This window comes from Maniola jurtina, chromosome 8 (genome assembly GCF_905333055.1).
Source record: "Maniola jurtina chromosome 8, ilManJurt1.1, whole genome shotgun sequence".
Taxonomy (NCBI): domain Eukaryota; kingdom Metazoa; phylum Arthropoda; class Insecta; order Lepidoptera; family Nymphalidae; genus Maniola; species Maniola jurtina.
In genome coordinates, this window is record NC_060036.1 from 6,141,182 (window position 1) to 6,165,705 (window position 24,524).

General features: G+C 36.7%; 1 protein-coding gene across 2 annotated transcripts in view; it reads right to left on the minus strand.

Annotated features, from left to right (window-relative positions):
* The window catches only part of LOC123867770 (fatty-acid amide hydrolase 2-B), a 33,750-nt gene extending 9,854 nt beyond the window's left edge, over positions 1 to 23,896 (minus strand). The window contains exons 1-3 of one of the 2 annotated variants that reach the window (XM_045910019.1): positions 23,761 to 23,896; positions 2,249 to 2,431; positions 1,795 to 2,014 (exon numbers count right to left, since the gene is read on the minus strand). In XM_045910019.1, coding sequence (XP_045765975.1) covers positions 1,795 to 2,014; positions 2,249 to 2,425 — 397 coding nt within the window. In that variant the 5' untranslated portion in view covers positions 2,426 to 2,431; positions 23,761 to 23,896. Of the gene's footprint in view, positions 1 to 1,794; positions 2,015 to 2,248; positions 2,432 to 11,510; positions 11,965 to 23,760 lie in introns of those variants that run through there. The other variant, XM_045910018.1, reaches the window with a different exon arrangement.
* Between the last annotated feature and the right edge of the window lie 628 nt (positions 23,897 to 24,524).

Below are 24,524 nucleotides of genomic sequence, written 5' to 3' on the forward strand. Positions count from 1 at the left end.
TCGCAATGGTTAACTTGTGCTCAATTCCGAAATCGACAAGTTTTTCGCCGCGTTCGTTTTGTTTACCGAGGCCATATCTACCAACGACACTTTTGTTGTGTTGTTCTGGAGTAATATTCCCAACTTTTGCGTTCCAATCCCCAATGATTAGTGTCACTTCTCTGTTTGGTATGGATTTCAACGTGTCTGTTAGGGTTTCATAGAATGACATCAATTCATCCTCTGGAGCTTGTGCCGTTGGCGCATAGATCTGAATAATGTTAAGTGTGCACGGTTTTGTGTTTAGTTTCAGAGAGATGATCCTATCGGAAATGGTGTTGTATCCGAGAACATGTTTATTTAAATGAGGAGGCAGGATGATTGCGACTCCATTTCGGCTTTGGGTGTCGTTCCCTGAAAAGTACATCGTATTACCCGAGGCGGTCTTGAAGTGGCCCGCACCTTGTTGGTGTGTCTCGCATATACCAAGGATTGATAGCTTATGGTGTTGCATTTCCTTTTCTATAATGCTCAATTTACCCGTCTGCAATATTCCACGGACGTTCCACGTTCCGATACGGTGTTCTTTAATGATGGACGTCTTGGGGACTTGGCCGTCAGTAGCATTTTTCCCATCAGAGGCCTGGCGGCTCGCCTCTTTAGGAGCTTCGGTAGTCCATTTCACACCACTCGGCCCGGGTACCAAGTGGCGCCGAGCATTGCCCGGATCGCCATGAAACTCACTTACTCTATTGTTACTTGTCATAGGGGGGCTTTCTTGGGATAAATAGTCATGGTGGGTTCCCAGATCCTTCCACGCCAGTCTTTTCGATTACTCTCGGCCACTGCTTGCCGCTTCTACTTCGTTGAAGCAGGTAATGGGTTATTAGACGCCGCCCAGATTCAGCGTTGCTGCTCTTTTGCACCACCCAGGGGACACGTGCAGGGTATCGAAGGGTTACCACCTGCGGACGCGAGCAGCCACCGACCCCCGTAAATATATAAGAAACTTAATTTTTAATACATTTTTAATAAAACAATTTCGCACGATAATTCTTCATTATTATCTGTACGCAAAGGTTAATAAAAATTAGCATAGCTTTAACCTTCATGAATGATGAATACCCTCCGGACACAGAATTTAAATATTTTTGAATAGATAACCTCAATTCAACCTAAGGAAGTGAACCACCTTAAAAATGCTTCATGATTTTGAGACTCTAACCCGTCAGAATCGAACGATCGTTTTTAATGATTAAAAAACCGGAGGGTCCAACTCGCACCCTTCGTGTGCGAGTTGGACTCGCACACGAAGGGTTCCGTACCATTGTACAAGGAATACCGTCTGCGCCATCTACTTAGGTATATAATTTATACAGAGAGACAGAGAGACAACAAAATGATCCTATAAGGGTTCCTTTTTAGATACGGAACCCCAAAAAGCTATAATATTATGACAGAAATCTTTCAAAGTGCGGCAGATATGATGAAAGATATTTAAAATCGGCTAACTCATAATTCGCATGACTTTGTTTATATTTTATTCTATTACAATTTACAAGTTAGCTCTTGCTAACTAAGTAAGCTTGGATAAATAATTCATCCAAGGCCGTAAGTGATGATGCAGTCTAAGATAGGAGCGAACTAGTTTGGAAAGGCGTACGGCAGTTATCCACAATCCATACCCCGTATCGGTTTTCTACATGGCGTCGTAAATTGCTTGGCGGCACAGCTTTGCTGGAAGGCGGAACCACGGTCGAAGGTCTCCCGCTAGACACTACTTCGAATTGTATTAGATAGGTATTAATTACTTACCTTCCACCGCTATACTTTCTTTCACAGTCATAGGTAGGCCTAATAAAGGATATTCTTTAGCCAGTTCCTCTGGCGACCGCTCGTTTGAAGCTATCATTTTGTCTATACATCTTGCTTCCTTTAGTGCCATGTCGTATCGGGGCTCGACGACAGCGTTCAAGAATGGATTAACTTCTTTACATCTTTCTATGTAAGCTTCCACTAGTTCTTCAGATGTGATCTGTAATACAATCAGTTCTTACTATTTGGTGAGTTGGTAGTTGAGTGAACCTTTTATGGCTGAAAGTGCCTACTGTGCTAAAATTCTACTTATAATATAACTATACTATAACTTGTTTTATTTGCGTTTTAGCTGCGCGAGTCAGAAAATCCCTGCTTTCTCCGTAGCAGAAGTCCGGATTCCCGTGAAACATTTTCCTCCTACGTAGAACAAACGAACTATTGGACGTTTTACCTGTTTATTCCTGATCATCATAGCCAATGTGGTGGCAGATTTGAACAGTATTGGATTCACAGGTGGTGGACATTTTCGGTTCCGTTTAATGTTTAACAGATAAGTGACAGGCCACACTACGATCGACAGCAAGGACACCAAGAACCTCAGGAACCAGCGCATGAACCCGTTCAACATGACGACCTGAAAAAAATAACATTAGATTTTACAATACACGTTTAATAGGTATATGTAGCATTTTCTATAGGCAAGCGTACTCAATCTTAAGCTGCATTATCACTTGCCAGCAAGCGAGTCTGATTGTACCTAAGCGTTAGTCCATACCTAAATTAAAAAAAAAGCCAGCCAAGTGCAAGTCGGACTCGCGCACCGAGTGTTCCGTACTTGGGTATTTTTTTCGACATTTGCACGATAAATGAAAAACTATTGTGCATAAAAATAAATAAAAATCTGTAACCACAAATTCATAGTTTTCAGATTGATTTCTTTACTTGTGCTATAAGACCTACCTACCTGCCAAATTTCATGATTCTAGGTCAACGGGAAGTACTCTATAGGTTTTCTTGACAGAAACGGCGGACGGACGGACGGACGACGTACAGACAGACAGACAGACAACAAAGTGATCCTATAAGAGTTCTGTTTTTCCTTTTGGGGTACGGAACCCTAACAAGTAAACAGATTCAGCACTCGGCATAATCTAAAGATAAAATGAACATTAGACTAACTTGCCTTGACTCAATGATGAGCTCTCTGGGGTTATTATGTGTGGGAGGTTCCAGAATTGATACCCGGCAGGGACAGTAAAGAAATTTCTAAATTGCCTCTGGTCTGGTGAATCAGTGGAGACTACGCTGGCTACTACCCTAGTGGCAAAGCCATGCTACCAAGCGATTGCGTTCCAGAACGATGCTGTGTAGAAACCGATAAGGGGAATGGGTTTAATAAAACTGACATACCCCCTTCAAGTTTCCATCTTAGATTGCATCATCACTTACCTCCAGATGAGATTGTAGTTAAAAGTAAAAATATGTATAGGTACTTAATTAGACATTTATGTCTTTGCTTTTTCGTGTACTCAATAAGTGGCTTTTTAACTTTCTTGTCTTGAATACTCGTAGCTTTCTCAAGAGAACGTCATGCGAGAAAGTAATCTGATCTCTACTGTGTTTAGTGGAGCTACTAAGTGCGAAAGATCTTAGGTCTTCGAGGTTTGAAAATAAGGAGTAAGTACCTATAAAAAATTCATGGAGATCCAAACTATTTCAATTAGATAGGAGAAAATGGGAAATCTGTAGATAAAAGGGACAGTTTCATATTTCAACCCTCTGTTCGTAAAGCATGACCTATAAAATGCATACAATTCAACATACCAACTGTCTTTGATACATTCAGTCAGAGATTAGATTTAAACTATGACTGCATCCAATTTTACATTTACGCTGGCGGCTCACCAGCCTTGAACCGTCGGTCTCCGAAACACATACAATAAATAAATAATCAGTGTTCCTAGGTATATAGTATACCTACAAGGTGAAATGTCATCAGAAGTTACGCCGACAAAGTAATGCAGTTAAGTAATCGATTTTTCTATTAAAGCAATATTGATCGAGTGCCTAACTGGTTCAAGTCTAAGCCATTCTCCACGCATTGTTAAAATGTCTAGTGTTCTACGCAACCGAACACTTGTTAGTTCAAGTAAAGTGTATTTGTTTGCCTTACTATTACACTTCTCTAACCGACTGGATCGATTTACATACTCGATTGATGACGAAGTTATGTTTAATCATAAGTTATTTGTTTTAAACCATACAATTTTTACTTAAACGTAACCTATTGATAGATTACAGATACATTAATTTATTAACTTTGCTCAATGTGGAAGTAGATATACAGTAGTTTTATTAAACAGAATTGAAATTGAACCCGGTATTGAAAGAGTATGTCTGTGATGTTCAACTTCCGTAAAGGCTGGAAGTATGTCAAAGTAGGTTTCTGACCTGCAATATTATGATAAATAATGTATAGCGTGTAGTTACATTGGCAAAGACTGCACAAAGTATTGTCACGGAATATTAATTGATAGATGAGAAAGGAGCGATAAGAGCATAAGAGTCTACGTAAGGAGATAATATATTTAACTGAAAGGTTGGCTTTCTATAGTAAAATACAGAGGACCCTAGTTTGAGAGCCGGAATAGAGGAAGATACTAAACTTTTTCGAAAGATGATGATTTATGGGATCCCGTGAAAATATACCGATGCCGGCTGGTGCAATTTTATGTATTTTTTGAAACAGTGGGTTTAAATAAAAAGAGCAAATCAGTATAATCGCCCAAATTTATTATATCACTTCACTAAACACACTAATACAAATCACTCATTGCTTTATTACTATTGTTACTTTGTTACTATTTATATAATTTACACTTGTTTACACAAATGGACATAGTTTCAGCTTACAATGCGTACGATAGAACAATAATCCTAAAAATGAGCTCGCATAGCTTTATATGGCGTTATCCCCACCGAAGGGATTCGGCAGTGGTGGCGGAGTTGCGTTCGGCTGTCAATGGCGCTGGCGTTGATTGGCTGTCATGGCGGCAGTAGGCTATGATTGGCCGTCTTGGCGGTTATCGGCTGTAACAGGCGGTGATTGGCCAGCTTGTCTTGACTCGGATAGTCTGGTTGGCGTTGGCGCGTTGCGATTGGCTGAGGCGGCGTGGCGTTACATTCGGCCGTCCTGAAACAATGAATTGCTCCCGCAATGGGAAAATGCTTGGTTAGCTTTCTGGTAGACGATAGCTCAACAAGGTCTTCGGTTTCAAGTTATTTATCGGAACAGTTAGCACTGTTGGATATAAGAGCCGTAGGCGCTGTGATATGGCTTTAAAGAGTCTGCTCAGGCATGTACAAGCTTCGTAGCCTCGAAACCCCTTAACACTTCGAGTTCTCTTAATGCCTACCAGCTTGGTTACGAAAATGAACCTGAGTAAATGCTATCAGTGTTTACTTCTATCGCAATGCTTGTGGGAGCTTGCCACTAAATAACTAAATTCCTTTGTTATAATTAAATGAAATATTAATTTTGTCAGTTACATTATCTAGTTAGCTTTATCCTATCGCTTGCTATCCTTTACCGAGCATTTGCCTTGTTACGCATAACCATCCCGAGTTCGCTAATTTTACATTTATAGTAACATGGCATCGTGATCTAGGTAAATACCAAATTATGGATATCACATTCATTGAGAGTATTGTCAGTAGTCTGAATAATATCAGTTAACAGTTTGTCCAATCATTTTATTCGCAGTTTCGCTAGGACCTGTGGCACAACGCGTTTAACATAGTCTTGGTTAGTGCTTGGCTTGGCTTGACTAGGCACTTGGCTCGTGGTAGTATCATGGAGATCAAAACATACCTATTAATCAGTCAACACTCGGAAACTCAAAATGTCTACTAGTAAAAGCATTCTTATGGTCACTTTATAAGTTTACTAGGATGTCCAAATAAGGCAAATTATGTATAATATTCTACGAAACTGATCGTTTTCGGCTAATAACAAATTTTGCAAAAGCATCTGTAATAATCAAATTGTACCTACACTACTGATGAGCGATACCCTTTCGCTGTCTTACAAAATGGTTTTACAAAATGTGGTCAGTATGAACTCTTCAAAATTCTAATCCAATGCTATTGGTTTGTGATCTAAACTGCAATCTTTTCTACTTTAAAACCACGACGAAATAAAAGAACATTATTTAATTTATAAATTATTATCGTTTTCAGTTGTACTATTTTTCCACGTTTTACTTTAGAGACATTTTTGAAAGAAAAACCGTCAACAGACTGGCTTGTAGAAAAGAAGTAAATAGCTTTTTGTGAAGCTGTGAATGCTATTACTCTGACTTGAAAAGGAATCTCACTTTAATCCTTGCAGGGAGATCTCTCAACGAGCAACGAGATGAAAGTACTCCTATCGAAAGTAAAACTTGGCTATTGAAAGTAAAACTTGGCTACCGAAAGTAAAACTTGGCTACCGAAAGTAAAACTTGGCTACCGAAAGTAAAACTTGGCTACCGAAAGTAAAACTTGGCTACCGAAAGTAAAACTTGGCTACCGAAAGTAAAACTTGGCTACCGAAAGTAAAACTTGGCTACCGAAAGTAAGACCTGGCTGCAGAAAGTAAGACCTGGCTGCAGAAAGTAAGACCTGGCTGCAGAAAGTAAGACCTGGCTGCAGAAAGTAAGACCTGGCTGCAGAAAGTAAGACCTGGCTGCAGAAAGTAAGACCTGGCTGCAGAAAGTAAGACTTGGCTGCAGAAAGTAAGACTTGGCTGCAGAAAGTAAGACTTGGCTGCAGAAAGTAAGACTTGGCTGCAGAAAGTAAGACTTGGCTGCAGAAAGTAAGACTTGGCTGCAGAAAGTAAGACTTGGCTGCAGAAAGTAAGACTTGGCTACTGTCTTCACTTCGACATCTATGTAATTCCGAAAACAGTTCACGATTGAATTTAGGTAATACAGGATCATCAGTCAAATAACAGTTTTCTATTCCATTCCTATTCCCTACTATGTAAGCTACATAACCAGGCAGGCATACTAACACCAACTGAACTCAAGATATTATGTAAAACGTCAGTCTAGTCGGCTTAGTGAAAATTCTTACGGTACGTCCGGTCCACCTGACTAACAATGAACGGCACAAAGCTATATCATGGTTATAATTAAAAGTGCCACTTGAACTTTCTACTTACATTACGATTGGACCGACAATCTTAAGGTAGAATGATGAAATTGACTCGATTGAAAGCTTGTTGGCAAAAGTACGTAACATACATGCTGCCTACAAGCACTACTTTTTTTTCTAAAATGACAAAAGCATTATCAAAATCATAAGGATATCTAACTGGTAATAGTTACTATTACGTTTCCTCCAAGTGCCCAATTCTGCCTACATTACACTACCTATTTGTATTTACTCATACGCTGTGCCACTGGCTTGTATATTATACGAGACAGTTCCAAAGCCGTGAGTAAGATCTACTTACTATGCTCTCAATCATTCAAAGAATGTGATTTAAACTACAAGTTACAACACGTACAGACTTCATAAACACTAACTTTTAGTAAAAATAAAAGAACAGTCATACCATACAGCATAAACGCTTAACAGCGCTTATGTCACCCCAAATAGGCAACAATGCGGCGGCTTATAGATACCCATTGGCTGCAACCCTGCATCGTTAGCGCGCCACGATGTGGTGCCTCGCAGTGACGCGCTCGGCATCAGGCACACAGCACACAGCAAAGCATCAGTGGTGACCATCGTAGGCGATGACGTTTGCACTTCACGAACTCACCAAAAATTCCGAGAAAAGAAAGATAAACACAATATTATTGTTTGACTACAAGTAGCTCCCAGTCAATTTATAAAGTACGTCTACCCCAATTATGAAGATCTATATTCATATTACATAACAATCATATAACCACATGAAAATCAATTTCACAAGAAACTCAAAAGTGAACATCATAAAACAATTCGATTTTACATTCAAATTGCGATCGCCATGCTATATGCAAAACTGGGTTTGAGCACACTGAAAGTGTTCATCAACCGATTCTGACGTAAATGATATTATTGTACCCTTAAAAATAATTTACAGGTACCCCACACGTACCCCGTGTTGTCTGTATGACTGCAGCGGGAATATCACCGACGACGCGAAAAAAATAACCTTAAAGGTTTATAGAACCTTATACTATAACTGAGCCTTGTGCAAATAAAAACACTAATAGCGTCAAAGCTTGTTTCTTGAAAACTTCTGGTTGAAATTTGCGGGTAGTCTGAGAACTATTGTTACCATCCGATATACTAGATCTTTTTTTTTTAAATTAATTCCTGATCAGTATGTATTTGTGTCAGTTCATAACCACTCAACAATTTTAACCGATTTTGATAAATGATACGTCATTCGTCTTGATGGCGTGTGTGTCAATGGATATATAAAATTCTTTAAACAATCAATGTGGTGGATTTTATACGATTTAATGTAAGAGCCGAAAAATATGCAGCGCAAACTACAGTCGGGAGTTTTTATTTTTTATTATTTAACTTATTGAATTACTTGTTAACTTTTTCGTACCGGTAGCACTTGGTCATAATTTCCACATACTGGAAAGCACTACTACTAACCCACTAAGTACGTTTTCTAGAATTAAACTGCGAATTCAAATTGCGGGTATCTCGGCGAGATGCAACGTGAAAAGTGGATGGTTGAGCGGGTTTTTACCTGATTCGATAAAAAGTTGACTAAATCAATCGGTTGCAATTTTAGCATTAGTATTCACCGCCATTATTTTATCAGTTATATATATACAATACGTGTATTTTTGTTAGGAAAACTATAAATAAAACAATACACACAAATATCACATTTACAAAAATTAAAACTAAAACTCGTCGAGCTAGTTACCTTGCCTTACCCAAAACTAGAACAATTTATGGCAGAAAAACCCTTACCTATGAAGGAGCTAAACTGTACATCAAAATACCTGCACACATAAAAAAATATACACTCCTTCAATCCATTTAAAACTGAATAATTAGCTGCTCACATTATGAGTAATGCGAATTACTTCAACAAGTGCGCTGAATGAGTACTTAATTAAATGGCGAATATTGTAAACTTTATTTTCTCAGAATTAAGTTCTCATGTAAATGACTTTTTTTGTCTTTATGAGAATTAAACGTCTTTAAACCTAAACCTTTTTTTTTTTGACGGTCAGATATGCCACAAATTACAGTTATATTTATCTTTAGCTATCACTCAAACCATTCACTATCCGCGAGCGTATGATGACCACCTATCATAACCCGCGTGCCCTAATACTAATTTCATAACCTCAAACAGGGTGTTAGTAATATTAACCTTTCACGGTCATCTCATCAGTAGAGGTTACAAACACGATCAACCTCATTACACTATGCATCAATATCATTAAAAACGGGATTGAAATTTGAAATGGAATAACGGATGGATCATACCTCAGTTATTACGCGTAGAAGTTGAGGGTAGGTTGCCATCGGGCGTAGAAACCATGCACGCTGCAGATGAATGTACCTCCGGTTCAAAACTCTTCTAAGGACCTTCCGGGCCCCAGAAGTGGACGATCTTCATTGTCGCTTGATTTTTACACGATGATTCGTTTCATCCTTGCGGATGAACAAAGTAGATGGCATGTCTTTGCCGACTCGTTAATTGGCGCGATTATGCATCATAACTTTCTTTATTAATCCCACTTCTGAGATGAAACAGTGGGTTTAAATAAAAAGAGCAAATCAGTATAATCGCCCAAATTTATTATATCACTTCACTAAACACACTAATACAAATCACTCATTGCTTTATTACTATTGTTACTTTGTTACTATTTATATAATTTACACTTGTTTACACAAATGGACATAGTTTCAGCTTACAATGCGTACGATAGAACAATAATCCTAAAAATGAGCTCGCATAGCTTTATATGGCGTTATCCCCACCGAAGGGATTCGGCAGTGGTGGCGGAGTTGCGTTCGGCTGTCAATGGCGCTGGCGTTGATTGGCTGTCATGGCGGCAGTAGGCTATGATTGGCCGTCTTGGCGGTTATCGGCTGTAACAGGCGGTGATTGGCCAGCTTGTCTTGACTCGGATAGTCTGGTTGGCGTTGGCGCGTTGCGATTGGCTGAGGCGGCGTGGCGTTACATTTTATTATAAAAACTTAAAACTAAAATATAAACATTAAAATCCAAATATGTCATTTTTTGAAGACTGGCTCACTTATTGCGCAACGGATCAGCCTGGCTGTCCAACGCGGAAATGCAGCCAGTATTCTTGGCACCATTCCACGCGGGCATGATTTGTATAGTAGGCTAGCTTTAAGTTTTATTGTAATATTTTCATTAAAAAAAAAAAAAGTAATAATACAGTTTTTCACAAATGAATATGTCAACAATTTCACAACTTAAACATATAACAAACGCATTGACAATTTTTCATTATATTTATGACCTAGCACATGCATTCATTTTTCACAATATATCTACTGTGAAAATATATCATTCATGAAAATTGTAAACGCTTTCGCTTGATCACGGTTCAAATAGTACAAGGTTTTCATTACGATTTATGCAATACGATGACCAATGATTTAATATTTTAAACTTTAAGGGCCTCTGGCAGGGGGTTGCCGCAACAATAAGACGTGTCTGGCAATGCATGACGTAATTTCTAATACTATTCCGAAGAAAATTTAAAAAACCGGCTAAGTGCGAGTCAGACTCGCGCATCGAGGGTTCCGTACTCGGGTATTTTTTCCTACATTTTGCACTATAAATCAAAAACTATTATAATGAAAAATAAATAAAAATCAGTTTTAGAATGTACAAGTAAAGCCCTTTCGTATGATACCCCACTTGGTATAGTAATATTACTTTGAAAATTAAAACACATTTTTTTTCTGTGATATAACCACAAATTCACGGTTTTCAGATTTATTCCTTTACTTGTACTATGAGACCTACCTACCTGCCAAATTTCATGATTCTAGGTCAACGGGAAGTACCCTATAGGTTTTTTGACAGACACGACGGACGGAGGACAGACAGACAGATAGATAGACGGACAGACAGACAGACAACAAAGTGATCCTATAAGGGTTCCGTTTTTCTTTTTGAGGTACGGAACCCTAAAAATTAAACTTTTTACTTTGACGTAAGATTTTTCCAAAGCTACCATGATCCAAACTTCATAGTCGCTGATCGTTCTGCCCTGTGTTGGGAACAATACGCAGATAAACTTTCAGCTTTTACAACATAACGAAGGTCTGGCACGTGCTGGCTCCTAGTCCATAAGGATTCTAACGATACCAGAATGAACTAGAGTGAGTGAACTCCCGGATGATTCTGAATCGACGATATGTCAAATATTAGGCTATGGCGACATACAATTGTAGAAAAATAGGGCTACCTGGGTCAAATGTGCTAACATTTGACGCTTGCCAGTGACGTCGAAACCTCGACGTTTTGTTGGTAGTTCCCTAACTGCCTTGAACTGTGACGATATGGAATACATCCAAATCTGTTCAGGCATTCAGAAAATATGGTGGAACAAAGAAATTCACATCGAAATTCATACATACATGCATGATGTACCTACCCTACGCTTGTTTTTTTTTTGGCAGGACCGTGTAATAAAGATAAAATACAGTTAGGTTACCTTCACTGTGATCCTTCTCAATAAAAAATTTGTTATTTTCGACAATACGTCGCGTAAGTCTTCTAACAAATTCGATAACCATTTCGGGTACCACACATTCGAATTATTTAACAACACTTCAGCCAAAACGAATCCTTGGTATATACTAGCACTTAATACCATTAAAAACACACGTGTAAAAACGTACAGACCGACATTCAAACACGATAAACACAAATTTAATATTGAATTCTTCATTATACGCTTCCTTAACCCGCTAGCTGGTTTAAGTAATTTAGGTATTTAGGTATTACATTTAGGTATAATATTTCAATGTCATAATTCAAGTACGAATTGTCGTTTTTACGTCTACTGTGGGTAGAAGAAAAACTTGTCTGTATTACGAAAATATTATATCCACAAGTACAATATACAATAGAACAAGTACAAAGAGAACTGCTATCCATTTTACAATAATGACAAGTGAATACATATAATAATGAATGACCTTTTACTCATTAGGTGCACAAATGAGTTGATAAGTTATCACTTATCACACGTTCGCTGCTAGTTATGCGTATCTAGTACTTTAAAACAACTTATTTCGTAGATCGAAGTCCAATCATGGCGAAAATAAATACAGATTGTACAACAGGTGCATAAAACAAGGCATTTTAACCGATTCTTAATTTGGTGCATTTTTCTGTAATAATAATACGTAGAAATAGATTAAAATTGTTAGTTAACGTGATGATAATAATTAATAATCTATACGTAATCAAAATTTAATTGAATAAACACAATTTTAAAGATACGTATAGATAACTGTCAAAACTTATCATCACGTTCATAGTTAGTTAATGTTATGGTAGACAATTTACATAAATTATTTTATTTTAAAATTAGCTAGGTAGACTTTATTTTAATAGCTAACAGCTTTGCGAATCCGTTAATCTATACTTAGCTACGAAATATCCTGTTCTATAACATATTATTATTGTTATCGATTTTTTGGTCTGGTTAAAATAATTCTGTATCTGTATAAGCATCATAGCACAATAATTATCGCGGTCTCAATAAGACACCCCTAATTTGCGAAAGATAAACTGAAGTGAAATGATTAGATAATTTTATGCGAGATAAACTTGCGAGGTCTGCATTTACTTGCTATCACCTGGATACCATTTATAGGTATGCTATGTTATGCCTGTTGCATGGTATCATTGGTATCTTATAGTATCTACGCACAGACGCGCTTGAATAAAAGATGCGTAATAATATAATAGTGCGTACAGGTAATGCGTACAGTGCGACAAGGTTCCTTTGGCACTTGAATGACATTGACAGGGGGGCGTAGTTGTAGAACGAAGGCTGCCAGCAAAAAAGAACCACTCAATTTTAGAGAATATTATGTTGAAAATATCAATGTTGAAAACAGAGTGAGTATGTTTTATCTAATTTTAACTGAATGAGAAATTGGGAAAGCCGCCCCTGTTTCCACAGCGAGAAAGAATAATAAAAACCATTGACAGGCCAATCATGTTTACCTGCTCAAATAGGCCAACGTAGTGCTAAATTTAGTTGTAAGATGCAGACGCACTTGTGCTGTATCTATTAACAGTATATCGTGATGTTAATGAATATGGAACGACTCTAATATAAAAAAAAAGTGAATTTCAGATTTTTTACTTAGCAACACCACAAACAAAAGGACAGCGTGACACTTCACAAGATGGCGGCGTTATAGTTCCGATCATGGAGGTTAGAGAGAAGGAGAACGATCGCTGTAGAAAATAGTGTCCCCGAAATACGGACAAAATAAGTGAGGCGCTGCGATCGCTAAGTTGTCTCAATAAAAGCGGGCTGTTGTGCGCTAATTTGAAATGATATATCAACGTTTAATATACGTGTATATAATATTAAAAAAAAACCATGATTAATTAAGCAAATAATAATTTTACACATTCAATATTTCAATGTGCTACTATGAAGATATTACCTTTGGTACTTTAAATAATGATGATTGACGTAAATTGTTTTTCACTCTATTTTTCCGATCAGATGCTAAACCACTTGTACATCCACGCACAATACAATATTTCACCATTTTTTAATGTTTCTTTTCGTCAAAAATTAAAAAATTACGGAGCACGATTATTTTCTCACCGATGCCGCGAAGAAAATTTATACATTATGCAACTAACTTCATCTACTTGTACTCATAAACAGCTAACTTCACAGATACTCCTTACCGACGACAGCGCGGCTGGTGGCTGAAAAACGAATTATAAATTCTACCAATTTTCAGGGACAGGCGCGCTTATGCTTTAGCGCGTAGCGATCGTTCTCCTTCTCTCTAACCTCCATGGTTCCGATTTTGGCCACACGTGAAAAGATCCTTGTCGCACTACATAGGCTGCACTAAAAGTATCGGGAATGGAATATTTCCACTGTCCCTGTCATATTAAAATCTTTTTAATTGGAAACTCCTTGGTTTTAAAAATCGAATACCATTTATTTATTTAAAAAAAGATTCTCGGTCTTTTCACAAGGTCTTGTCGAACTTGTTTAGTCGTTGAGAAAATGGAATTGACTCGAGAAAATTCTAGAGCGATGATTTATTATGACTTTCGAAGTGGTTTAACACAAAAACAGTGTGTTGACCGGATGATTTCTGCATTTGGTGATGAAGCCCCATCTAAAACCACATGTTATCGCTGGTTTGCTGAATTTCAACGTGGACGTGTCAAGCTCAGTGATGATCCCCGTCAAGGTCGTCCAAAAACTGCAGTCACCCAAGAAAACGTTGATGCTGTGCGTAAGCTGATTGAAGAAGATCGACATGTGACATACCGCGAAATTCAGGCAACTTTAGACATTGGCATGAGTCAAACACAAATAATCTTGCATGAACAATTAGGTGTAAAAAAGTTGTTTTCCCGATGGATACCGCATTTGCTCTGTGAAGAGCAAAAAGCGGCTCGCGTTACTTGGTGCGTCAGAACTCTCGAAAGATTCCACGCAGGATCCTCAAATGCTGTATACAACATCGTATCAGGTGACGAATCCTGGATATACGCGTACGAACCCGAAACAAAAAACCAGTCACGAGTTTGGGTGTTCGAAAATGAGTTAAAGCCAACAAAAATTGACCGTTCACGAAGTGTTGCAAAAAAAATGGTGGCCACGTTTGTCTCCAAAACCGGCCATGTTGCGACTATTCCTCTTGGGGGACAAAGAACGGTTAATGCAGAATGGTATGCTAGCATTTGTTTGCCACAGGTCGTTTCTGAACTCCGTAAAGAGAACTGCAACCGCCGCATCATCCTCCATCACGACAATGCGAGTTCTCACACAGCGCACAGAACAAAAGAGTTTTTAGAGCAAGAAAACATAGAATTATTAGACCATCCGCCGTACAGCCCCGACCTAAGCCCTAATGATTTCTGTACTTTCCCTAAAATAAAGAATACATTGCGTGGTCAGAGATTTTCATCACCTGAAGAAGCTGTGGACGCCTACAAAACGGCTATTTTGGAGACCCCAACTTCCGAATGGAATGGTTGCTTCAAAGATTGGTTCCATCGTATGGAAAAATGTGTCAAATTTCGCGGAGAATACTTCGAAAAGCAATAAATACATTTTTAAATAGTAATGTTGTGTCACTTCCTTGATTCCCGAAATTTTCAGTGCCGCCCTCGTATATTTACGGGGGTTCCATGTAATACATGGCAAGCAACAGAGGTGGCAGAAAGAGTGTTCCATAATTAATTAAGCGGTATGTAAATGAAAAGGCAGGTGCTAGACAAATGCCTAAGAGTCATTTTCTATCCTTTTTTGAGCTGAAAATTCAAAAATATTGTTTACTTACTTATTATCTAGGTACCTACTTTGGATTATGATTAAGTAAATATTGTCATTTTTTTATGTTTTTTTGTTATATTGCTTGAGGTGTGCCGCTTCGTCGTCCAACTAATATAAAAACAAATAATCTTAAGGATAACTAATATTAATATATAATTCGTGTGTGTCGTAAAGAAAATATTTGTTCACAAATGTGTGAAATATGCGAATCTAGTAAATTGACTTTAGTCGCAAGACAACAGTTTCTAGACCTACCTAGTACCTAGTTTTGTATCTAAAATCTAAATAATTCCTACGTTGCTGGCCATGGCTACTATCACTTGAACGATCGTTTCTTTTCAAATAAAATCAAATCAATAAATAAAATTATTTTTTACTTTTTAGTGTTTGTGGTTATTAAAATCGGTTTTTTTTTTCACAATTTTTAGTGGCCCCACTGTATTAAAATACGCTATGCCTACTTAAAAACCTACTGTTTACTAAGCTATTACACCGATCGTGAGCAATTTACTCTTATCCCTTGAGGAGTTCTGTTCACCATATTAAAATGGAACCACGTCGGTAATATGACCTACCAAACAAAAAAAAACAAAATTGGTTCATATTTGGCCGAGTGATTGCGTAACAAACTTACAAAAAAAACATACAGTCGAATTTAGAACCACCTCCTTTTATTGAAGTCGGTTAAAAATTAAAACTCCTGATCCAGATGTCTAAATCACATTGTTTTGACAACACATGTGTTGTCTTATGTTTAAGAGAACTAGATTCATTTATATCGGACGTATCGTTAGTTTCAGAATAAGTAATTAATATGGTAACTTAATAAAAGACCAAGAATTAGAGATGGTAGAATAATTTGTATGTCGTCCGTAGAATATTCCAATGATTTTTGAACATTTTTCCGCAATCAAAAATAATTTATTATAAGTAGTTAATTATTATTATAAACTCACAAATTGTGTTTGGATTCAAAAGAACGTCACTAGTGACATTGGATAAATTACAAGTATTAGATATCATTAAAAATGTCATTTTTTGTTATTAATTTGATATCAGTCGTAGGTAAAAAAAATACTTACAGGAAAAGGCTATAAGTAAATGTTGCAAAAACCTAACTTTATGTTAGGAATACGTAGCGCTTCATTTAAATGATTTATTAATTTATTAAGTTCCTAGTAAAGATTCTTGATATAAAAATAATAATGAATAATATATGTATGTATAAGTATAGCTAATTATTCAGGTTCTGTGCTTACTTAATTAAGTTAGGCAAAAAATTTAAATTAAAATCACCTAACTTTGGATTTCAGCTTGGTGCGAAATAGGTGTGAAAATTAAGAAAAGTACGCTAATTGGGCGGGCCTTGAATGATTGTATAAATAGGGGTTATATAAGTAGGGACATGTTAATAAGATTTGTGCAAAATGTGCCTAAGTCCAATTTACGTATTCGGAAGATATTGTAACCATAACATTATTACGAGTATGCTAAGAGGGGTCTCTCCGTCACTCGCTTCATACAAACGTAGTTCCAATTTCATTTGAATATTAAGCAACCAAAGTCCATGAAATTTTGCAGACATATTCTAGAAACTAATATCTATGTCTGTGGTTTCCAGATTTTTGTTAAAATGTTCGGTTTCATAGTTACGCGGTCTTAAAAATTTACATACAAATGTTTGAGCCCCTGTAATTTTAAAACTACATATTTTCTACAACACCACAGACACAGATATTAGTTTCTAGAATATGTCTGCATAATTTCATGGACTTTCATGGAATTTCATGGTTGCTTAATATTCAAATGAAATTGGAACTACGATTGTATGAAGCGAGTGACGGAGAGAGCCCTGTTAAAACAGGAAACAATGCAGACATGCGTTTATGATTTAGAACGGCAGTTGTGACATTGTGATCTACTTGTATGTAACGAGGTACAACTTACTATTACAAGTGATACTACTATGTAATGTACCTATTTAAGTGTTCCACTGCACATTTGCACGTAGCGTTTTATAGAATGGCGAATCGAGTTCACTGAATGTTTCTAACTAGAGTTAAGTTAACTAAGTGCCGGTTAAGTATGAAAATCTTAGAATGTACAAGGCTAGCTAGGTACTCCGGCTAAGGTTCATTACGCAGTACTCTGGTGTAGAAATCGTGCAAACCGCTGCCTTTGGTTGGTCAAGTACTGTCTTACGCCATTGCAGTTTACTTACTTATATGATGTATCTACACATGTTTGTAAATGTGTTGCTAATAATATGATGGGAAGCTGCCTAATAAGTCTTGCAGTTTCCTGCACACGTTTTTTTTAATAGCGAAAAAACGAGTGATTACCTACTGCCGCCTAGGCTATAAATCAATGCGTTGCTGGTTTCTGGAATCCAATTTAAAGTCTGGATTTAAAGCCGGGCTGGCTTAAAATCCAGACTTTAAATTCTGTCACCAGATGAAGCTGTTAACCGCGGTGTAATGTTTCATATTTTTTTCGCACTAAGACTCCATGATCTCAGGGTCCGCACGACAAACGCAACAAAAATGTAACTAATATGCATACTTGCGTCGCTTACCGATTATTATTAATGATTAGTAAAAAAATGCCCAAGTATATCATGAAATCATGAACGGAAACTGTTTCACGAACCTGCTATGTTGTACAATTTCCCTCTATGAAATGAATGTAATGGCTGAATGAACAACTACCTAATAGGCACCTAAGTACTTCTAGGCACCTGAATAAGTATTTCCAACCTTTTTTAATCGACTTCCATAAAAAACTTAAATGTATGTCATCGATTTTTTCGAGGTTTTTGGACCGATTTGCATCCTGATCCTGCAGGGTTGCTGCCCGCCTAAATTATCCAGATTCAGGAAGTGTTTATAGTGAATTAATATCGTAAGTACCAAGGTCCTACCTACTTTATTACCTGCATTCAAGCTAAAGTACCAGCGGAAAACCAAAACCTACATTATATTATTAAAGAGTTAAACCGCAAGAAAAGAAATTCGACGTAAATTCAGTTGTAATTGTAGTGGTAACCTACTATTTCGTAATAGACTACGTTAAACATATATCTACTGCATCGCCTACCTACCTTGATATTACATGAGTCGATTGAAAACCCTCAATCGCAACCACTCGTTCGATGAATGAAAAGTCTGGAAACATACTTTTAACATGCCACGCTATTTAACTCAAATCGCATCATAGCACAAGAACCTAGCATTTAGTTTATTGCTGCCGTTGATATAGAACTAATACACGACTAGGCACTACAAAAAGTTGAAAACTAAAACCCGACCACGATCGTCTTAATAAACGGTGAAATATTATAGTAAAAAATATAGTAAAGAACCCCATTTTTTTGATGTAACATGCGTTAGGTAATTGTTTTCATATAAAATATAGCCTATGTCACCCGGACCTTTACAACGAATCAATTGACACCTTATTTATCAAAATCGGCCCAGTAGTTTAGGCGCTACGGTGGAACATACAGAATCGGGATTCAAACATACATACATACATAGACTGCTAAAATCATAACTCTTCCTTTTTTGCCCCTGCCATAGTCGGGTAAAAATAGCCTACAGTTGTTAGTCTCTTTCCGGTCGGTCTTAAATTCTTGAAGTGGAACCGTTACGCATTATGTTGAACATGCAACCGTCTCTACTGAATAATGTAAGTATAATATATAACTCTTCAGCGCATTTTGCTCAAAATCATCGCCAACCGATACGTTCACTGCTGGACTCTATGGAATAAATAGATAGGCCGAAGGCTCCTATGTGCGAAGCCGGGCGGGTCTACTATATACCATGATATCTCCCTGGAGATTAAATATCGAATTAGATTCAACTCAACGCTGTATTCAAGTCATAGAATAAACACCATTCAAGTGTTGATATAGGTACTTATTATGCTTTCAGTTTTAATCTGCGAAAGTACTGTTTGAATTGGTCTAGTGATCTTCGCGTGATACACGCTAGGCATGAAAGCACATCCTACTAATATCTAGATCACAGAGACCTAAAAGCTGTTCCAACTTTGATCAAAATTGGTCCTCTAGCTGTGCCTCTCTGGGAGCGACATTAGTTGCGACAGCGCATTCAGACCATTGTGCTTGTTAAGCAACGTGGATTCAAATCTGTACCTTTCCTCCGTGCCTCGGTGAGCACGTTAAACCGTCGTCGGTCCCGATTCTTACACTAACATCTGATACAAATAAATTAGTCGTTAGATAACCTAAATCTCTTTTTCGAATTGTAGAGTAGATATTTAGGTATTTATATGGAAGGCTCTGGGAGTTATACCGCATTATTATCCCAAGAAAACTCCGACTTAGGGTCTTAGAACTTTTACTATGTTTGAGATTTTAATCTTTACTATTATTTTATGTTTTGCTTGTGTATAGTATAATATTTTAATACTGAATTTTAATTTTAATTTAAGGTTAATATTCCAACACCAGTTACAGTGGTAAAATGTATAAGGCTCATCAGATATTACTTCAACATATTGTATCTACTTTATTTACATTTTATTAAATAAATCATTCAATCATTCATTCGTTCATTAAAATGGGTCACGATCCTCACCAATAAGGGATACGGTCAAGAAAGAGAGAATTTAAGAGTTAGGGTGAATAAGCCTGATTTGAATAACTAAGGTTGTTACACACAAACCATTAGCATCCGCAATCGAAGATTTGATCGCTCTCCGGAAGCTAGAAGCTGCGATTGAATTTTTACGTCATGCATGACGTAAAAATTCAATCGCAGCTAAGGTTTTGATCTATACAGCTTACATCGGCCTTCCAGTTGGAGGGCCGGGGTTAAATCCTGGGGACGCACCTTTTCGGAGTTATGTGCGTTCTAAGCAATTAACATTTGCTTTAACGGTGCAGGAACACATCGCGAGGAAACCTGCATGCCTGAGAATTCTCCATAATGTTCTCGAAGGCGTGTGAAATCTGCCAATACGCACTTGGCTAACGTAGCAGGTTTTTGCCAATCCCTCCTCATTCTAAGAAGAGACCTCTCTCTGCTCAGTAGTTGACCGACGCTAGGACCTTAACATTTTATTACTCCGCCAAATCATGTGATCGTCGATTTTAAAAGTATCGTGTGTGGTTTAACTTTTTCATAAGTACCTAAAACATTTTTTAAGCGAATAACAACAATTTATTTCAAATATATTTTCATGAATTTTATTTTGCTGTCATGTTAAAATTTTATTTTCATTTTAACAATAGCATAGGGTCAACATAGTTCATGTAAGACGAATTCTACCGTCTATGACTTACCTACCTACTTACCTACTAATTTTTTTCGATATTTCTTATTTTTAAAATATCAGTGCGTAGGTGATTCCTAGGATACTGCTTATTCCTAGTGACACTTACTTGTATTCTAAATACGTTAATTATTTTAATGAATTTTCTTAGTTAAGGCCATCGAACGTTGTAATTAAATATTCAACTTATTACCACAGATTAATTAATAGTTTCTTCTTAACTATTAATTACACTTACACATATTCGACACTGCGTCAGTGCAGTGAGGCAAACCAGAATTTTATTTTTTATTTTTAGGGTTCCTTCTGTACCAAAAGGGCGCCAACGGTATCCTATTATTACGACTCCGCTGTCCGTCCGTCCATCCGTCCATCCGCCCGTCTGTCTATCTGCGGGCTCTATTTCGTGAAACATAATAGGTAGTGAGTTAAATTTTTTATTACATAAATGTGTACTATTACGATTGCGATTGTGTTATTGAGATCGCTATAACAACAAATAATAAATAAATCTAAATAGCCACAAATAAAATTAAAAATAATAAAAAGTGTTATTTCTTGTACGATAGTACCTCTGGAACCCTTCGTGTGAGAACTCGACCTTGACGAATTTTTTATTTTGGTATCGTATTTGGTTACTTTATCATTTGAGCTGAATGGTCGTTAGTAATATCGTTTGCTGAAACGACCAATCGCTAAAAGACAAAAAAATTGAAAAATCTGCTGCTACTGAGACTAAAACGAAATTAAGTATGTAAATATTCACATAATATTTAAACCTCTAAAACAGATAAGAAAAGTACCTAATATAAGTAGGTATACTTATAATAAATTCAGCTGAACCGTGTTAAGAGGCGCAACAACTTTCTATTTCTTTAATGTGGTAGACCCATTAAGACTAATGAGTAATGAATGAACAGTATAGAATCGAATACGTAGTTCAAACTAAACCAAAAGTACTTATATCAAAATAAGTAGACACTGGCAGTCGGTGAGTAGGTACCTGCTGGTACCTACTTCTTCCCTACTTCGTCCGCGTGGAAAATATTGTTTCCCATAATGCTGAAATATTGGGGTTATGAGGGCTACCTGTGCTCTTTTTAGTAGACCATACCGACTAACTGACTGTTTTTGGGTTCCGTGCCTCAAAACGAAAAAAAGAAACCTTACAGGATCACTTCGTTGTCTGTCTGTCTGTCTGTCTGTCTGTCTTTCCGTCCGTCCGTTCGACCTTAGCTTCCGTCCGTCTGAAAGCTTAAATTTTTTCATGTGGAAATTTTTTCCGGAACAAAAGTAGCCTATATTATACCCTAACAAGCAAACACACAGACACATTTTCACGTTTATCACATTAGTATGGAAATAGGTATTGATAAGAATATTACAAAACAAACACTAGTTTATGGTAAAATTATTACTTTTTAAATCCTTTTTCCTGTGGGAAAATATGATTTTTCCGAGACAATAAGTACCCTCTATTATAACTAGCAGAAAAATAGATAGACACCACCACACACCGGTGCCGTAGACTTGATTCACCTGGGTTGATTCACCAAAGTGAATTAAGAATAGGTACTACTTTGTTGACTTAATTCACCTATTGCAGCTAGGTGAATTAAGTACCAATGTGATTAGAAGATTTAAATTCCCTTTGGTAGTTAACTGAGTGTTCTAAAAAAAAAAACAAAAAGACCATATTGTGCGATTTCCGCCTCATTCAAAATATCGGACGGAGCTAATTCCATTTTATTTTTTACTTTATAGATACTTGAATCCATACTTGACTAAGAACCCTCATACTTACCAAAAGTAAAAGAAAAAAACTACAAACGAAAAACTCAATTCAAATGTTAATATAACGCGTTTTGTAATTACGCACATTAATTTTATATCTGGCTAGACGGCAAGTTAGTTGTTTTTCAGTTTAGTTCTCCATAATAATATGAGCGTCACTCAGAAAACAGTTATTATTTATCACAAATTAATTATTGGAATATTGGATGATAGGTATTCCAATATTAATTTGTTAATAAAAAATCAGCAAGAGACTGTTAAAATCATAACCCATACATACATAATTACATTATATATTTAAAACGCGGTCTTATTCCTTAAAAGTCGGATGCCTTTTTAGGTAAACATAAAAACAGTAAACTATACCTACTTATTAATCAATCAATCACTTAGGTATCAGGTACATATATTAAAAATAATTGGTCTCGGCTACGCTACCGGAGCGGCGACCAATTCTTAATCTTAGAAAATATATTACTAAATTATTTTACGGTATAAAAGAAAACCAAGATATAATCTAAAATATTACTTATGTAATACTTAAGTGGGTACTGACTGAGGGAGAATGGTTAGAAATTTTCCAAAATTACCCCTTTACATCATGACAAAATTGAGCTAATCATTTACAAAAACTCATGATAGATCATCGTTAAAATCGAAAGTTTCACTATATCTGTGAATGATTTTATTAGGAAAATTCGCTGAAATAACCCATAGAAAGAAGCTGAACGGAAAGTAATTTAGATTTTTTCCCAGAAGAAACCCAAATTATTAGGTAAGTACTAAGTACACTGAAACTATCTGTATTGCTACATACATACATCAATGAGTGAAACCAGGCTGCTAGGTAGGTATGTACAATAACAATAGCACGATACTCTGTCGAAACTCAATCGCGTGTGTATAGTTATATATAATTCATTACATATTATATTCATAATAATTTAATTTCATATACTGGCATTAAAATTTTTCATAATTTTATATTAAAAAAATACGCTATATAAAGAAGGAACATTTGTTTATTTACGGTAAAACTTTCAAGCTGTTAGGGACAATAACAAAAATATGATTCTCCATCAAAAGTCGTGGTTTGAGGAATTTTTAAATTAAACTGTCTTTAAAATATTCATTAATTAGGTAATTAATATTACTTATTTAAAAATATGCAACATGAAAACGGGACATTGTTTAAGGGTAACAAAAAATCCCGAGCATCCATCGAAAAAAATGACTTTAAAAGTATTCATTAATTAAGTATTATATTAGTTTAAAAAGTTCGCTTTATAAAGACGGAGCATTGTATACTTACGGTGAAATTTCCAAACTGGTAGGTAATAACAGAACCACGACTCTTCGTCGAAAGTCGGACGCGTTTGTAAACGGACGGTTGGCGTGCGCACCACGCCGGCGCGCGCACTCTACTTGCCCTGGCACAACGCTGCCGGTTCACGAGTTTCACTACACACTTCTTATCATTTGAAATCACGGTTAAGTTAGCCGGTTTCCACAAAAATTATACTTACCTGATTGATGGCGAAAGAGGACGCAATAAACACATTTGAGCAGTGCATCTTTGTTGAATATTTAGGGGGATTTTAAGTCCCACATCAATACTTACTTGAAACCACGGTTAAGTTAGCCTGTTTCCATGAAATTGATGGCGAAAGAAGAAGCAACAAACGCATTTGAGCAGTGCATCTTTGTGCAATGTGAACCATCAAGGCCTCGATTTTAAGTCCTATGTAGCTCTACTTATTTAAAATCACAGTTAAGTTAGCAGGTCTCTATAAAAATTATGATGACTTAACTCAGACGTTCTCAATAATACATAGTTTTCCGTTCCGTTCATTGTAATTTTTATTAAAGAATATTTATCATACTAATAAAAAAAAAATCCCCATTTCCTTCAACTAAGGGAAAATTGGATAGCTGCGTGGTCCGAGGCTTTCCAAAAAGTTCTATGCGATAAATTTTCATACACAACCTGCACAATGGTTAACCGGGATAAAAATTTAAGCAACTATTTAGCATACTATTTGTCTTTGATTCGTCAGTTATCTGACTGAGGGGAGG